The sequence below is a fragment of the Agelaius tricolor genome, unplaced genomic scaffold, assembly GCF_023055355.1.
Source record: "Agelaius tricolor isolate 1412-34295 unplaced genomic scaffold, bAgeTri1.0.p SCAF_11, whole genome shotgun sequence".
NCBI classification, from domain to species: domain Eukaryota; kingdom Metazoa; phylum Chordata; class Aves; order Passeriformes; family Icteridae; genus Agelaius; species Agelaius tricolor.
The window spans coordinates 3,409,571-3,427,582 of NW_027269271.1; the positions used below are offsets into that span (position 1 = coordinate 3,409,571).

An 18,012-nucleotide genomic window follows, 5' to 3' on the forward strand; every position below is an offset into this window, starting at 1 on the left:
CAGGGGATCAGTTCTCAAATTTCCCTGTTGAATTTCTCCTGCCCACAGCAGACTGAGCTCCTTACTGGGCCTGACCAGCAAGCTCCAGCAAGCTCCCTTGCTGTCAGTCTGTCAGAGGCTGTCAGTCTGAGTTCTGCTGAGCATCCAGAAGGTTTTTAGTTAAGGTGATTGAAAACTGGGGATGTCATGTGAGGCAACAACTCTGTGTTTAACTCTTGTGAACCTGCCAAGACCCATAGCAATGCTGATGGGCTTATTTGAACCATGATTTTCATCTGGAAACTAGAAAGAGAGAGGATTATGTGGGCTTTTTGGCTTACTTGTGGAAAACCAATGGCCTCTTTTCTTTATTCCCTGCTAGCAGCACAGTGGTATCACTGTACTTATGCCTAAAGGTGTTATTCTTGTAAGAATCTGTGAAAGGTCTTAACTTCATTAGAGGTGCTGTTTGTTTGGCAGGTAAGGATGGAAGTTCTACTGTGTCTGAAGCCAGAATATTGCTTTTAGCTGTAGGAGGAGCTGTAGGTGTGACTCAAGCACCTGTGACACCATCATTTGATCTTTCTGCCTGCAAGCACTTCTAAGCGAGCCCTTGCTGGTGTTGTATCCAGGATCCAAGATGTGTTTACCCAGGGACAGATTGCTTTGCAGGTCTCCTGTTTGTCCTGCTGTTCTCTCCAAGCCATGTTAGTGGCCTCTGTCCTGGGTGGATGGCATTGGATGGGGCTTTGTTGTGACCCAGAGTGGCTCTTACAAGAACAGCTTTAGCCTTTTCTGTTCTGTGGGAGTGCAGTGATTTATACCAGAACTTGGACATGGATTTTGCTGGCTAATTTCATACATGTCTTGTGCCATTTCACAGGAATAAACTGATACTTGTCTGGACATAATACTGTTAAAAATAACCTTTGTTTTTCTAGGAAGCAGGATCTTCTGTTTCTAAACTTGGGGGAGGTGGGGAAAAGCACATTATTCTGCATGTGCAATACTAGATGCCTGTTTGGATCCAATGACAGCACTGAAATGTCTGTAACAAAGTTAGAGCATATAATGTGCATGTGGCCTTTGTGTTGTGCAGTAACATGGTGCTTCTTTTGCTTTTTTTCCTGAATAGGGAAGAGGACAAGAACATTTTTGATTACTGCAGAGAAAACAACATTGACTATGTAACCAAAGCCATTCAATCAAAAAAAGTGGATGTGAATGTCACAGATGAGGAGGTATGGAGAAAAGATAAGGACCATCAATCTTTTATCTGTTTTGTGTATTAATTCACTGCTACTCCTTTTTAAAATTCCATGGATAGAATTGTTGTAACAAGGTGCTGCAGCAGTTGGACAAACACTTGGTTGTTGAGACAGGGTAATCTGTTTGGAAACAGCTTTCCACTGGATTTCTGGTGATGTGGATGTCTAACTGTGGGGCTGTAGCATGTCAGATCACAAACTTAGTTTTTCTATTATTTTCTGCAATACCAGCAGCCATTTGCAGAGTAAGATCTTCTGAATAGCTCCCTTTCTCCACTTTGTACCCCACTTTGTGGTCAAACAGAAGTAGGAAGTGAGAGACACAGCTTTTTTGACCCATGAAATCTGTTCAGGTTGAAGGAGGATTTCTGACATGCCACAAGCTTTTCATCATTTCAGATAGAGGGGAAATGAGATGTGGCATTCACATTCTCTGAACAGAGAGACATAATTCTCTCAGAGCTTTTTCCTAGAAAAACACAGAGAGAAGAGAAAAGCAATTCTTATCTCTACTTGCCACTCCTGTTATCTTGCACATGTGAAATGTGCTAAAAAATTGTTTACCTAAAATAATTGGTCGATTAAATTTTGCTAAAGATTGTTTTGTTTCCTTAACCAATTAAAAAAAGCTGTGTCCTGGCTGCTGGGAGACAGTCATGAGTTTTCTTTAATATTCTTTAGTATACTTTGTAGTATAGTTATAGTATAGTATAGTATAATATATGATATGATGTTATATAATATATTATATATTTTAATATAATATATTTTAATTAATATAACAATTGTTCAGCATTCTGAATCAATAGTCAAATACCCATCATTTCCTTCATCAAGAACACCCTAATTTTACTATAATGAGTGACAGAGGCTTTCCAGCTTCCCAAAACCAGTGACATTGTCCAGTCTTTATCTGCTCATCAAACTCAAACCACCATTTCCCCACAGGGAGATAATACAGGCATTGCCAGAAATCCTAAGAAAAAACAGTCTAAAACTGTGAATTGGCTTCATCCTTTTTTTGGTAAGAGCAAACAAACTGGGGGCAGTTTCCTGTTGATCCTTCAGGAGTTGTGGCCATACCAGGTTTGTCACCTTGGTTTCCCTGCTTGCACACTGCCACCTAGCCCTGTCCCTGGTCCAGGCTGAGCCCAGCTCCTTCCAGCACGTTGTGTTTTGGTGAACAGATGAAGTGCTTAGACATTCATAGACTGAGACGCCACAAATTCAGTTGGGTTCTCCTGTAGCTCTAAGCAGATTTCTGCCCTCTGAGCCATGACAGCCCCGGCTGGGGCTCTGAATGCTGATGGCAGGACCTTTTAGTATTAATCAGGAATTCATGTGAATTAATTTTCAGAGGAGAGGAGGGAGGGTGTTCACAATCAGGATTGGAATTTCACATCATAAATTCAATGAACTGAAACTGTCATGTGCCACACGGTCGCTGCAACAGCACAACTGTTCCTGAGCTCCATCCTCCTCCTGCTGATCACAGGTTAAAGGAGGAGATGGCCAGGGCAGTCCCACAGAAAATGCAGCTGGAGTCTGTTCATTAATGAAAGCTCATTTTTAGGATCACATGCTTGCAATAAGTGCATGTTAGCATTGCTTTGTTTTCACTGGCAAGATACTCTTTTGTAATTAGCAGCATTCAGAAGCTTGTATTTTCCTTTCTGTTCAAATATGCTTGTTTTCAGCCAAAGAAATACTGTTTAAAAAAAACTCAAGATATTTTGTGGAAGCTGAAGTATCTAAACTATGTCAAAAACTACCAGATGACATCCTCTCTGGGAGTTATCCATGAGTCTCTGATGTAAAAGAAGTCCTATTTCTAACTGATGGATATTAGTAGGTGACTGTTGCAGAGTATGGGATTGATTCAGCACAGGCAGGAGCCAAAAACATCTGCTTACCTGTGAAAGACTTGTGAGGGCATTCCCACTGGGACAAAATTCTCCCATAGATTAAATTCTCACAGCTTCAACAATTCTGGTTTACCCCAACAAATGCTCAAAAACCCAAAAAAATAACATACCAAAAGGAAGAACCTGAAAGAAATACTTGTTTCATTATATGTTATGGGACTGAAAGCATTTCCATTGTTTGGTATCCAAGCATGTTCTTCCCAGTCTGGGAAGTAACTTCTTTTCCAATATCATGCAGGTTGATTGAAGTTTTAGAACCCATTTTAGACTAGAGATAACCCAGACTGAGCCTTTCATGAAGTGTATGCAGGCACAATCTTGTCATTTTTATTAACTATTTTAGGGTTACTGGGTAAATACATCCTGCCAAATCCAAAAGTTGCCTCGCCTGGCTTCTGGACATAATTCACACTATCAATCCTTTGATTTAAATACCTATAAATTGAAAATATCAGCAGGGTACATACAAAGAGTTAACTTCTTATGAAACAAAATCTACTGAAGCACCAAATAGACTTGTGCTAAGCTGCAAAGACACTCATCTCAGCCTTTCCTTGGACAATGAAGACTTGGCTGGGGTTGTAGGATGTTTAGATTTTATTTTTATGTGATATGGTAGTACTCCATCTAATTGTATCCCCCCCATTTTGTGCAAACCTGGAAGAAGTCAATGAAAGGAGAAAGGAAATCAAAAATAAAAATGTAAAGTGTGGATGAGTCAAAGCAAAAGGATTTCAGAAAGGGCAGCAGAAGATCCTGGGGTTTAGATAGATGCACTGGGAAGCTTCCAAAGCATAAGTGGCCTTCTCCCCAGAAGAAGTAAAGCTGTTCATGTGCAGCATTCAGGCCAGCATACTGCTAACAGTTTAGATATGATAAACTTCAATTTAGAATTAAACAAAGAACCTAATGACAGTAATCATGTACAAGCTTCCATTTACTGTATCTAAATTGCCCAGAGTTCAACAGAATCGCTTGCATTCACTTATAAGAAGTAGCACAGACTAAAACAACCTGTTTTCCTTGTGTATGTCAGCAGGACTAATGGAATAAGAAATGGACTGTGGCTGTGAAGTCACCCCAGGCACATCCTGGGAGTATGGCTCACTTGCTGCCTTTTTGAAAATAGTATTTCTCCACCTTCTAACAAACCAGGAGCTGCTTAAAGGCAGAGATGAGTTGCTTTTGTAATTTGTGCCAAGGGCTGTGGAGGTTGTACCTAGATAATTTTTTTTTAATTGTTGGATAAATCCCAGTAAACAAACATGTTACCTGTGTGCAATGTCTAAGCCCTTGCCAAACTTTAATGAAAGGCATCTGACAGGATGCTCACTTGGTCCCTGATCCTTGTGCTTTTGAGACAGCAAGTGCCAAACTGGTGCCAGCTTGCCAAGAAAAGGACAGGGGGGAAAATGTATTTGAGGAAGGGTCACATCCTTCTGGATTTATAGGCTTTCTCCCATTAGAAAAGCTTCACCAAACATTTCAGAGCTCTGAAAGTGATTGACTTCCAAGTCAAGTTTACCTGTCTAATAGTACCAACAACCCTTCCATTCACTGTTCCTGCTGTCACAGGGGGATACAGCCATTCTGTAGATATCTGTCTCTTCTTAATTACTGCTCACAGGACACTTGCCACAAGTTAGAGTGGCTCATTGCTACCCAGCCATTATAGCTGCAAGCATCGTGCCTGGAAGTGCAGTTTTATACTGTAGCACATCCATTCGGTTTGGCTTTGTTCTCCCCTTTCTCTGCTCAGGCTAATTGATGTGAAAATCATTCCCATCCATTTGTCTGCCGACTCAGTGGATGGGAGACAAATCCCTGTCCTGTGCTTTGTTTGTGAACACCCTGTGACTTGGAGCTGAGCAAAATTGATGTGCTGTTGGCTTGAGAAACTGCTGCAGGAGCTGGCCAAGCTGGCAGCGGTTAGCCAAGCAAAGCACACAAGATTTAAAAGGCAGGGTTAGTGCACTTGGGCTATTTTTATGCTTTTTTTTTTTAATACTTCAAAGGTGGAGGGGAAATGCATCTACTCTCAAGTAGGTTCTGCAACAACTGTTGTGTTTGAATTGCAGGGAGGGAGTACCTTGATGTTTGACTGCATCTAGCCAAGACCTCACTGCTGCAGTGTTTCCTATGTGAAATTATTCATGTTGCTTTGAGTCTCTCACTGCTTAATGAAATAGTCATGTGGGAATTGTTTTGGGAAAGCTCAATCTGTGGCCCTTAAGATTCCTGCCACATTGTTTAAACACACAAACACATGCTGTATGCTGATATCAAGCAGCAGCTGGGTAGACTAAAGAGTTTTTCAATATGCAGAGGTGATATCCCTGCTAAAGATTGGCACTGTATTTTCAATTTAAACTTGACTTATCACTGGGGTTTATTTTAAGAAAGACATAGGAAACTAGTGGATTTCATAGCTGTATAGCTGCCTAAGTATGTTAGCTGGAGCTGTTGACTGTTATTCTGTGTTCTAAAAATAATTGTGAATATTATCTAGTTTCTAAATAAATGTGAATATTATCTAATAGAGCCATTAAGGTTGAAAAGGACCTCTAAGATCATCAAGTCCAACCATTTTAAATACCAAATTTGTAGAAATGTTTTTTGTTATGCAATAAGTGGGTTGAGATTCTTCTGGAGGTATTTTTCCTTCCACATCTCCTGGTGCTCTTGCACAGAAGGTCTCCAAAGCCCCTTGCACCCCGTGTCCAAGGCACAGCATGCTGCAGACATTTCTTGGGTGGAACATGTCAGCTGTTTAATAGTGCACAATTACAATGCAGAGCCATTTAAGGCACTAATTAGAAAATATTGTATCCATTTAGAGTTGTGGAGAAAATATATAGGTAAGCAGAGCGTAATTACCCAAAGTGGAATTGGCCCAAGACTTGAAATCCATACTCCTGCAAATAGCACAAGGAGATTTTTAATGACTATGGATGATCAGGCTTCAGGGTTTTGTCTTGTTCAAAAACCACCAAGTGTAGCAGAACCAGCCTGCCAGTGTCATGGCAGGACCAGTTGCACAGTGCTCTGGTACCCCTGAGCTGTCACAACTAACTGTTGGTTTTCCTTTATTGGTCTCAGCCAATTTCAGCACCAATAAAATAAGATTCTCCTTGTCCAGAGACAAATGCAAACCAACATATTTTAGCCCCTAATCTGTAGCATGGATTTTGATATAAAGCATAAAAGTGCCTTTGTTTTATCATGTAATTGTACAATGAATACATTTGAATAATTGCAATATTATTCCTCTACACATATATCAAGACACTGAAATAATCTGTTGAAGTATTTCTTGCTATTGTGCATATTTCAGATGTGCCTCTTCCTTATAAGATAAACATCTGTGGCTTGAAAAAGTTGGTATTTGTCCAACTGAAATCCTAAGTAATTACCAGTCCAGAGGTGAGTTAAGGATGCTAAATGTGAATTAAAGATCTCTCCATATTTACCAATTGTTTTAAGTTGTACTCTTTCCCCCTTGCAGATTCTGATAGGGATGTTGAGTGCAAGAAAACTAATCATTAAATGGCCTGTGGATGTCATCAGTGCTTCCATAGAAAGTCACTGTCAGAAAATTCATTCTAATGCAAGGTTAATGAGTGTAACATTAAAATTACATGTTACAAAAATTAATTAGTGGCTGGGTCAAAAAGTGTGAATTTCCTGAGTTAAAATCCTGCTCTACCTCTGCTGCCCTGCCCAGGAATATCCAGCAGAAGCAGTGTGAGCTTTGGTCGCAGGTGTCTTCTGCCCCTCCTGCTTTCTGGCACCATGGCCAAGAAATTTGGCTCAGAGTTCCCATTAGCAGATAAATGAGTTGCTCACCTTGTTCCCCACTGCTTTGTCAAGAGATTTATAGCCAGGCATGGGCTAATTTAAATGATTTCTTTTGTGAGGGTCTGTAACTGTTTTCCTTGGCATATTGAAAAACACAGGTCAGTCTGATGGTGTCACAGCTTGAGGGAGGTGATTCCTGGTGATCTGCAGGGTGATTTCCAAGAAATCCCCTACAAGTGTGCTGTCCTAAACCAGGAGAGACTGATCGGACACTAAGGCTAATTTGCAAAGTGTACATAGGAGGTTTTCTTCTTTGTTTGCCATCTCAAACTACTTTGAGTTCACAGAATTCACAGAATCACTGGGTTGGAAGAGACCTCAAAGATCATCAAGTCCAACCCAGCCCCAACACCTCAACTCAACCCTGGCACCCAGTGCCACATCCAGGCTTTGTTAAACACACCCAGGGATGGGGACTCCACCTCCTCCCTGGGCAGCCATTCCAGAACTTTATCACTCTTTCTGTGAAAAACTTTATCCTGATATCCAACCTGTATTTCCCTTGGTACAGCTTGAGGCTGTGTGCTCTGGTTGTGTCAGTTCCTGGAGAAAGAGCCCAGCCCCAGCTGAGCACAGCCACCCTTCAGGGAGCTGTAGAGAGTGATGAGGGCACCTCTGAGTCTCCTTTTCTCCAAGCTAAACAGCCCAGTTAACCTTTCTCAGGGATCCTAAGCTACTTCCCGTGCCCTTGGGCATGCAGGAAGATCTGAACTTCCATTACATCCATCCCATGGCAGCAGACACCTGTAGGAAGGGGATGGGAAGCAAGCTCTGAAGGTTTGGGAGGTGCTGGAGGTATGGATGCAGCAGTCTGCCCAAAAGAGAACAGTCAGGGGTGCCTGCCCAGTTTTCATCTTCTCTTCCAGCAGAGGCAGGACCCATGGCTTGGGTGCTTCAGACCTGCCAGAGGAATGAGCTTTTGGGGACTTGGCATCCAGGTGACTTAGGCAGCACTGAATATCCTACCCTTGGTGTGTAAGTCACTGCTCCCAGGAAAGTCAGAGGTGCCAAAATCCTAAATCTATACAGGAAAACAAATCATGTGCTGGCTCCTGTGTTTCATACTTCGCTGCTTTTCCCCTCTACATTTCTAGCTGACTTGTGGGTGTGGTGCTAAATTAATGAAAAATTGAACTATGTGTCACTTTTGACATTTCTAGCATTATTATGGAAGTCCAAATCACCAGTAAGTGGCATACTAGTATTATTTTGTATTTTTTATTAAGTCTGTGTTAATTTTGGTATTGGTGCTTATTACTTAATTGCAAGACTGATTTTCCATGGCTTCTTTTTTTGCTTGGCTTTGTTAATTTTTCTCCTGGCTGTTTCAGGGCCGGGCTCTGCTCCACTGGGCATGTGACAGAGGACACAAGGAGCTGGTTTCAGTTCTGTTACAGAATGCTGCTGATGTGAACATCCAGGTAAGAGGGAGCACAGGTAAATGGGATTGATGTGTTACACAGCCTCCTGACCAAATGTTTCCATGAATTCTAAGTTCTTCCCAGACTCCACAGCAAGTTCTCTCAGGGAATTTATCACAGAAAAGCTGCTCCATTCTGGTGAGACCCCATCTGCAGTGCTGTATCCAGCTCTGGGGCCCCAGCACAGGGAGGACATGGACCTGTTGGAGCAAGTCCAGAGGAGGTCACAAAGTTGATTAGAGGGGTGGAGCACCTCTCCTATGAGGCTGAGAGAATTGGGATTGTTCAGCTTGGAAAAGAGAAGGCTTCAGGGTGACCTAATTGCAGCCTTCCAGTACCTACAAGAAAGACAGAGACTTCACAAGATCATGTAGTGACAAGGGAGAACAACTGAAACTGAAAGAGAGTAGGTTTAGATTAGATATTAGGAAAAAATATTCTCCCCTGTGAGGGTGGGGAGACCTTAGCACAGGGTGCCCAGAAGCTGTGGCTGCCCTATCCCTGGAAGTGTCCAAGGCCAGGTTGGACAGAGCTTGGAGGAGCCTGATCTAGTGGAAGGTGTTGCTGCCCATAGCAGGGGTTTGGAACTAGGTGATCTCTAAAGTCCTTTTCAACCCAAACCATTCTGGGATTCTTTTATAAGAACATCTCAAAAAAGTAATCTGGGAAAAATAACATAATTTTGAGCCACTGAGGTTTGCAGCCCACATGTCTGAGCTTAGCTAGCACCAGTTTTAGGATGTCTGAACAGACCAGGTTTTGACCTAAACTGGTTCAGCAACCACTTTGCAAATGGTTTCTTCCAGCCAGCCAGTCTGCCAGTGCTCCTGAACATTCCCAGTTCTGTCTTGTAATTAAGGGCTGGCCTGTGTAAGTGTGATTGTATTGAGAAATAATTGTCCAACATATTCCTGATTATGATGAATTGCTCTTCACCATCATGGCACTTTTTGGCTCTGCTCTCCTTCCCAGTTTGGACATAGATACACCTTTGCTGATGCATCTTTGCACTCTTACTGGTGAGATCTGAGCAGCCTTCAGTAAATGCTTGGGTAATTTGTAAGAGGTGGATGTGAAGCAGAGCTGCAGTATGAGGGCTTGTGGGCAGAGCTGTAGTGTTCACAGGCTACAGATAGCTGTGTTGGTATTTATACACACTTCAAATTGTTATTAAAAAGTCTGTCTTGCCCTTTCCTGGGCAGAATTTCTGGTGGGATGGGTGTGAGGAAGCACAGCTCTCTGGTGGCTGGTGAGATCTGTATGTTTGTGCTTAGTTCTCCAGGGTTTCAGCTGTAATGGATTTAATAGAGTTTTTCCTGACACAGAAGAGGGCTAGAGTGAATCCAGTGCAAATGGGGGGCTTTGCACATCCTGTCCATCTCCTGTCAGTCAGACTTAGGGAGTGCTGTGTTGGATACAGACAGGAACAGCTTTTTGTTGAAATTGGGAAGGAGTGGAACCAGGCTCCTGCCCATTCCCTTCACCCTGGCAGCCTGGGAGATGGTTCTGGGTTCTCTCTGAAACATCTCTTCTCTTTGACCCTTGTCTCATTCCATTGGAGGTAAAGTTTGACTCTTAGAAGAAAAAGCAAAAGAGAGAATCATCATATTTTTCCCCCCCCAAGTATTAATTTTCTGTTAAATTCTTCTCTTTTCTTTTTGATGCATTGCACATTTTCTAACCAGATTATTTTTGGCCAGTAACAAAAGGTTAATAATAGTCATAAAAAGAAAAATCAATCTTTGATATGTTTTTCCCCACCAAGGTAATAAAGGAGAATTTTTTTAAAGGTCTCTATTTGCACGTAGGTGTGTTCCCAGAGAAAGCAGACACATTTTTATTCTCAGCCATATATAAATTGCAATAACATTTCAAGACTTTGTTATTTCTTTCTTTTTTTTTTTTTTAATTTTGACCTTTACCCTGGAAGAATTCACATCCAAACCAAAAACAGGAGAAATTTTAAGAACAACCAGAAGAAAAAGGGAGAGGGAGAAACAGACCATAAACACCTCAGCACCTGTTATAACACATTACCAAAGGCACTTTCAGTTAATGTGTAGGCTGTACAGAGCAGTGGGTTCAGTGTGAGGGGATAGCTGCTGAATGGGTGATGCTGTTTTTCCAGATGTGCTCCCAGCAGAGGTTTCCTTCACACCTCTGTCCAAGCAGCCTCCACAATCCCACCTGCCTCTCCAGGTCATCAGGAATTCTTCTGTCTCATTCAGTTTTGCAGCAGCACCTTCATTCAGGCACCATGAGAGATAAAGAATAAATTAGGGATTATGAGGGTTATGAGCAGGTAGTGAAGGAGAGGAATGCTACAGACCAATTTTTTTTTAATTGCCTGTGTTTTAGTACGCTTCTAAAAAGTTAGTCAAACAGCATGACAGATTTATGCTCTCTTCCATTACCTTTTTAATAAATGTTCTTCCATCTTGGCTCTTTTGCAGTGTGCTGAAGGATTTTAGCTGCCCTAAGCAGGCAGTGACAGTGCTGCTCTGCTGGGTGACCTGGAGCAAGTCTTACCTGCTCACTTTATTATTATTATTATTATTATTATTATTATTATTATTATTATTATAATATAAATTTATTAAGGCCTGTAGATGTGCCTTAATACATTTTTGCTGCCTTATTTTGGTTACCTTTATACTGTCTGTTGTCAAAGTACTGCAGTGTCTGGATCAAAAGGGTCTGCAAGAGTCAGCTTGTTGCTCTTTGCTGATAAACAGCTTTAGGAGCAGGAAGAGAGGTCTCCTGGCTCTGCTCATTCTTGCAGCATGTTCAAACCCACTTTAATTCTGGGAATAACCCCATGCCCCTGGACTGCAGTGATCCAGGGTCTGTGCTTTTTTGTTTCAGCAGTGGTGCTGCAGTTTCCAAAGGGTGGTCACTGAAAAGCTGCAGCCACTGAATTCTCTGCTTGTTCATAATTAGCTCTAATAGCACATTTGAAAAGAGGTGCTAAAGCAATTGCCATGGGCAAGGGAATACAAAAAGGCATCGGGCTGCTCTGCTTTGTTGAGAAGGGGCATTTGTGTAATTGAATTACCTAAATCTCCAGTGCCAGGGGCCATGTCAAAGTGGGAGGTGGGATGGTGTTTTGGAGCTCTGCTGGAAATACCCAGAGCTTGGGGCTCAGTCAGAGAACAGCCTCCTTCACTGAAGCTGTTTGCCTACCCCAGCAACATAACAGCTGCTAACATCATGTTAGGGTAAAAGATTCTAAGCATAACACAGTGGTAACATAAGAGTTACAGAGGGGCTCAGCAACACGATTATAATATCCATTTCTAGCTTTAAAACATAAGAAGACACAAATTTTCCTTGTAGAGGATGAGCAACAAAGGAAAACCCCTTTGCTCTATGGGGAGAGCTCCTTCTGGGTGTGAGGTGCTGCTCAAGCAGCTTTAGAGGAGCTCCTTTAGTGTATTTGGGGGACATAAACCATAGACTTTCCTCCTGGACTTCCTGTGGCTGCATTTTGTTTCATTTGTGGGTACTCTGTACTCCAGAATAATAATCCACGTGTTCATGGCATGCCCTTGGGAGTGTATAGGGAGCTATCTGGGAGTGGTGCTCAGCAGCTCAGCTTACTCTGGTAAAGCTTTTCAAGCCTATCTGGCCATGAGAGCAAGTCTTAACATAAATACTGTGAGTTGTGAAGGGAACTGTATCACTGGACACACAGGTTAATTTAGGGCTGGGTACATATCTATGAGGTAGAGCAGCTGAGTTTCAACCATTTCTAAATATTTTATGATTTTTAAACTGCATCATTGTGCAGTTATCAATGTTATGCTAATAAAGTTCTGCACTGAAATTTGTCTGTAATTCTGACTAAAAGGATGAAAAAAGCTGTAACTGATCTTCAGTTTTTATTTCCTGACTTTTCGCTTTCCTGGTAAAGTGCAGATCAGTGCACTAAGACTTTAAACCACTGGTGAGCAAGTTCTCAGTAATGGCTCATGGACCCTTCAGGTGTTTGAGAAGGAAACTTGAGACCAAAGCTGAAAATCATCAGGTTAAGAAACCTGTTGCTAGTATATGTGGGGTTTATTTTATTCATTCCTATAGAGTAATAATTTCAGTGAAAAGCATCTGGTGTCTGTGCTGTCTGCAGAGAGCATTGGTTGATTTTTGGTACCAGTGTTGGATTTGTATCTTGTACCAATTCATGCAAGTCTGCTCAGTCATATTTATGCACTGAGGTGGTGCTTGTCAGCATATTTTGAGTTAGATTGGGGGTTTTTTTCCCTTTTTTTTTTTTTTTAAGGCACTTAGAGTAACATGTTGCCTCCCCAGGCTGTCTTTCCTCCCAGTTCCCAACTTCCCTCCTCTATTTGGATCCTAACACTGATAATCAGAGTGATCCTGGAGACATGGAACATGGAGCAGCCATCTCCTTTTAATACCTTCACTGACTGGGGATAAAAAAAAGAAAAAACCTTTTCAAATCAAGACAATACAAACATAATAAATGGCAGGGAGGGTTCATCTCCCTCATGACTCAATCCTTTTCAAACAACATTATTATTGACTGACCTATTGGTTGCCAAAAAGGAAAATCAATTGTACTAGAAGTAGTTGCTGGGCCACAGATCACAGTACTAACCCAGCAGAGACAGGTTGATTTTTATCAACTATCCAAAGACTAATTTCCACCATTAGCTAAAAATTAAGTAAAAATTATGGATATGTCGAAGATTGCTAAGATTGGTGGTCTGCTGGTTTTGTGTGTTTGTGTGGATTTTCTCTTTTTCTGCCTGACTTCTAAAGGGCTTCTGTCTGTACAGGGTAAAAAGAAGCAAGGAATAGTCAGACCTGCTTTCATGCCTGCTTTTTTTTCTTTTCATTCTTCTCCATTTGGATTTCACAGCAAGGGTCTTGTGTTGGAGGTATATAGATATTTCAAAATTAAGCTGGTCTCAGTAAATGTGCATCCATCCCTGCCTCCTGCATCAAACATTAGTCATGCCTTCATGATCCTGTGCCTGTAGGGAGATGGAGAAATTCATGTGGATGTTTTGGCTGTTGTGACCAAGGGCCACAGGCTCCATCTACACATCTTTCCCCCTCCCCAGTGAGATGGGGGATGCAAAAACACTTGTGGTTGGGTGCCAGCTGCCAAGTCCTCTGCTGTTCTGACCATTCTCTAAACCTGGCTGAGATTAAATAGGAACATGACAGCCTTGTGCCCTTGCAGTTAATGTCCCTAGGATCAATTTGTCCCTAAATATACTAAAAGCCTGGCTCATAAAGCCAGGAGGGGTCCTGTCCTGGACCTGATACTGCAGCAGAGTCTTTGGCATAGGTATGCTCACAGCAAGCAAAGGATGTCACAGGTACTGCTGTGGGAGGGAGCTACAGTGGCAAACACATGGGGGCACTAACCAGAGATGAAAAGCAAAGCAATGAGAGCAGATTTATTAACCACAGTAGTGTCCTTCTTACCTTAACCACCCCCCATCCCTGTCCTTGTCTCAGTATTTCCGTGGTCAGGTTTGTTAAGCAGATCTCTGAAGACTCTGCAGCCATGCACCCCTTCAGTTTTGACACTGCTGCCAGTGGGTGTGGAAGCCATTAGCCAAAAGAAAGGAGAGATCTGCTCAGTGACAGAGGGTAGCATTCTACATTAAAGCATTGACATGGTGCCAGTCACACAGTTATTACAGGTGGCACAGCTCCATGTCTCTCCTGCGAGTCTCTCTGTGGAATGTAGATTGGCAGCAGGTTGAATGTTAAATGGTCACCACTCAGCAGATGCTGTTTTTACCTACTGGGAGAACAGTCCCTTTCAGCAGAAACATTTGCAAAATATTTGCACTCTAAATATATGCTGGGAAAAACAGAGATTTATCCCAGGTTTGCTCCTTAGCTTCTGAAGCCACCTCAGGCCTCATCAACACTAACCATCAGTTGTACAGATGATGAGATGTTTCCTTCTGCTTGTCCAGGCTGGGTTTTTTTTTTTAGCATTGTTTCTTCCTATCTTCCAGCTTGACATATCCAGTCTTTGTTTCTTATGCAGCCTGTAGACAGATGAATCATTGCTTCATGGCTGGTGCAGCAGAGCAGTTGGCACCCTTGCAGGCAGCCCATGTGCAGCACTGCCTGCAAAGCAGCTCAGCAGCCAGGAACTGCTGCAGGCTCCCGTGTCCTGCAAAACCAGTGTTTGAAAAGTGAAATCCAAGAGCTGGCCTGAAAAAACTCACAGTGGTCTCTGCTGCTTTGCCCTCAAAGTCTCCTTTTGGGGTAATCAAAAGGCAGGACTGAGGACAGTGGCACATTTTAGTGGCTTGTGGGCCCTGTACTGAGGGCTGTGCTGTGCAGAGGGATGCATTTCCATGGCCACTGCTGGGCCAGGAATGCAGAAAGTCACACAGTTTTAGCTCAGGGAGCCTTGTGCTTGATTCCATGCCTGACAGCACAGCCTGTTGTGGTACACTCCCTGTCAAGGCTCACAGTAGACAGAAGCCAGCAGCAGCAGTGAGGTTTGAGATCAGTGCAGGTGGCACCGTGGAGGAGAAACAGGTACCTTGCTCCCCACTGTGTTCATGTGTCCCTGCAGAGGCAGGAAAGAGCCTTACCTTGAATGCCTCCCTTCGAGGACATGGGATGGCCCCATGGCCCTTGGTCCCAGGGTCATCTTTGAAATCAGCATGTGTTAAAGCACCTGTAATTCCTGAGGTCATTGTTGGAAATGCTTTAGCCCCTCATTAAGGTGTTTGGGTAACTGCACAAACAGGATGCCACTGGCAGCCAAGCTGGTTCTTCAGGTGAAGCATCACCCTAGGAATGGTCTCTAATCACCCTAGGAGTGGTCTCTAATCACCCTAGGAATGGTCTCTAATCACCTCAGGAATGGTCTCCAGCCTTGCTTCATTTCCTATGGCTCTGGTGTCACTGCTCCCTGTCAGAGGAACCACCAAACCATCAGCTACCCTTTGCTCAGGAGAGATGGTTCCTAGAACATCTTCTTTTACCATCAGCCTTTTGGAAAAGCTTCCCCCTGTTTTGAAGAAGTTCTGCCACTCACCTTCTCCCTGAGGACTTCTCAATTTGAAAAAAGTCTCAAGGCTTTACTTCCAGATGGAATTTTATATTCATCTCTTGTTGGCACTTGTTTCTTCTGGCTTGCTCTAAAAATCAAAACCAACAAACCCATACAAAACAAAAAAAAAACAACGACAAAAAACCCCAATTCTATGTAAATCATTGGGGCATCTCAAATTTGCAGTCTTCAGCACAAAGTACTTTTAAGTTTTGCTAAGTAAGATTGTTCTAATGCTTTAGATATTGGGGCAGTAACTCTTCAAGCTTATTTTGGTTAGATTTTAAGTAAGATTTTTCATGATTGTAAGTGGATTCTCCATGGATTGTAAGTGGCAGAACAGCACTGAAAGTGGCAAAGCTAATTTAGTAGGTTCCTGTTTCTCAACTTGTACATGTTACTTTTGCATCCATGTCAGTGTTTGCATCCAGTGTCAGTGCAGGAGACTTTCCAGCTCAGAGTTGTGTCTCTGGTGGCAGGGAAGAGTGAATGCTTAGGAGACAGAGTAGGGTAAGCATACAGTGAAAATTTCAGATATTTTCCCAGAATCCAGGGCTTGAAGGCTTCCTGAACCACTGTTACTATTTTTGCACTTCTGGATTTTTCTTTGATAAATTTCTTTCATCCCTCTTTGGATTGCCAAACTTTATGCTAGTGGGAGTCCTGTAGTTTAACTGTGCATTTGCCTTGCACTTGCCATGATCATTTCCTGTGAGAGCCTATTTTTCTAGTGTAATGAGAAACAGTAATTGTTCCCCCCAGTTACCTTCTCTGTCCTGCTTTTGACTTTCTTGGCCTCCTTGATTCCCCTTGATCACTTCTTTTTCAGACTAAGGAGTTTTCTGTGTTTTATCCTACCCCATTTTGAAGCTGCTCAGTAACTTTGCCACTTGTCATTCTTTGGGTCATTTCTAGTTCTTCTTTATTCCTCCCAGATGAAGGGAGCAGCACTTCTCCCAGTGCCCAGGCTGTAAGTACAATATGAGATACAATGAAGCAATATAGTCATGTTTTCTTATTTCCTTTTTTTTTTCCTCAATGCCTCCTTGTTGTTTGTTTTTTATTAACTACTGTTGAATACTGAGCTGGTGTTATAGAGCTGTCTGTAATAACTCATGATCTGTCTCCACAGTGGTTGTATTAGCTAGCTCAGAGCCCATTGCTCTGGATTTAGACTGAAGATTGTTTTTTCCACATGTGCATTGCTTGGTGGTTTTTTAGAGTTTAATTTCATCTGCAGGCTTTTTATCCTGTCACCTTTAGATCCTTTTGTAGCATTTTACAGGCAGCTTTTGGTTTAAAGGACTTGGATAATTCACTCCCAGCCTGCTTCCCCTGTTCCCTTCTGTGGGCTGAACAACCCAGGCCCTTGCACAGATCCCTCAGAGGCTCCAGCTCTCACCAACAATTGTGCAAGCTGGTTGTTTACTGCTATTCAATCTCTAATTTTGTAATCACTTCTCATGCAAAGACCTTCCCTCTTGCTCTATGATAGCATCATTTAAATAGTCTTTGGTGAGAGGGTGTGTCCAGAGGCTTTTGGAAATCCATGTGAACAGGCATCCCCACTGGTGTGGGACTGCAGAAATCTTGGGACAGCAAAGGCTGCTGCCATCCTCTCTCTGCCTGTCACAGAAAATCTACTCAGTTGCTTCTTTTAAGTAAATCCTATCTTGGAGTAATCTAGTTATCTAACACACCAATGGACTGTCCCACCTTAGACATTCCATGTTGCAATGAGTCTTCCCTCCTCTTTTAACAGTGCTCAGCTTGCCTGGAATAGAAGTTTGTTACAAAGTAAAGGCCTGAACTTCCACAAAGGTGTGTTGAGGCTGTGTGTGGTGCTCATTCTCAGGCTAGGAGGTGCCTGTCTGCAGGCTGGGTACCAACATTGGAAAAACTGTTGAACTTCCATCATCTAAATCCGTTTCTGCTGTTCCAGCCAATTAAACATTAAAATGAGCGTGACAAATAAGTGTTTGTTTATGGGTCAGTAACTCTGGAGTGTGGCTGTGACATGGCTGCCCCAGACAATCCATTTCAGGGCAGGCCTGGGCAGCCTGACATCCTTGGGTGTGTAATTGCTTTTATAGGGAAAGGGAAGCAATAAGGATAATGCAGCTATCAGGCCCCGACTCACTAGTTCAGAAACTTCCCCTTGCCAATCAAACTCCTTTGGTATTCAACCAGTTTTAGGCTTGTTCCAAAGGCATTATAGTGCTGTCAGAAAATATCCTGATGGATATATGCATTCTCTCCAGTGTTAGATGTTACTTTCTTGGTTTTGTCCACCAGCCAGCCCTCAGTGCACACTTTATGGCAACAGACAGGCCTGTCTTGTCCCTCTCCCTTGCTCCCCCTCCTATATTATATTTTTTTTTTTTCAGCACTATTAGATTATTAAATGCTTAATGACTATTCCATTCCTGCTAACTATACTTTTGATGAGCTGCAGTAATAAAACTTTGTAACAGCGAAACGTGCGTCTGGTTCCTTTATAGGAA

The 18,012-nt window shown here is 42.5% G+C and overlaps 1 protein-coding gene across 1 annotated transcript in view; it reads left to right on the forward strand.

Moving 5' to 3' along the window:
- Window positions 1-18,012, forward strand: part of ACBD6 (acyl-CoA binding domain containing 6) — an 82,183-nt gene that overhangs the window by 35,282 nt on the left and 28,889 nt on the right. Inside the window, exons 5-6 of the mRNA XM_071435847.1 lie at window positions 1,115-1,220; window positions 8,362-8,451. Coding sequence (XP_071291948.1) covers window positions 1,115-1,220; window positions 8,362-8,451 — 196 coding nt within the window. The remainder of the gene's footprint in view (window positions 1-1,114; window positions 1,221-8,361; window positions 8,452-18,012) is intronic.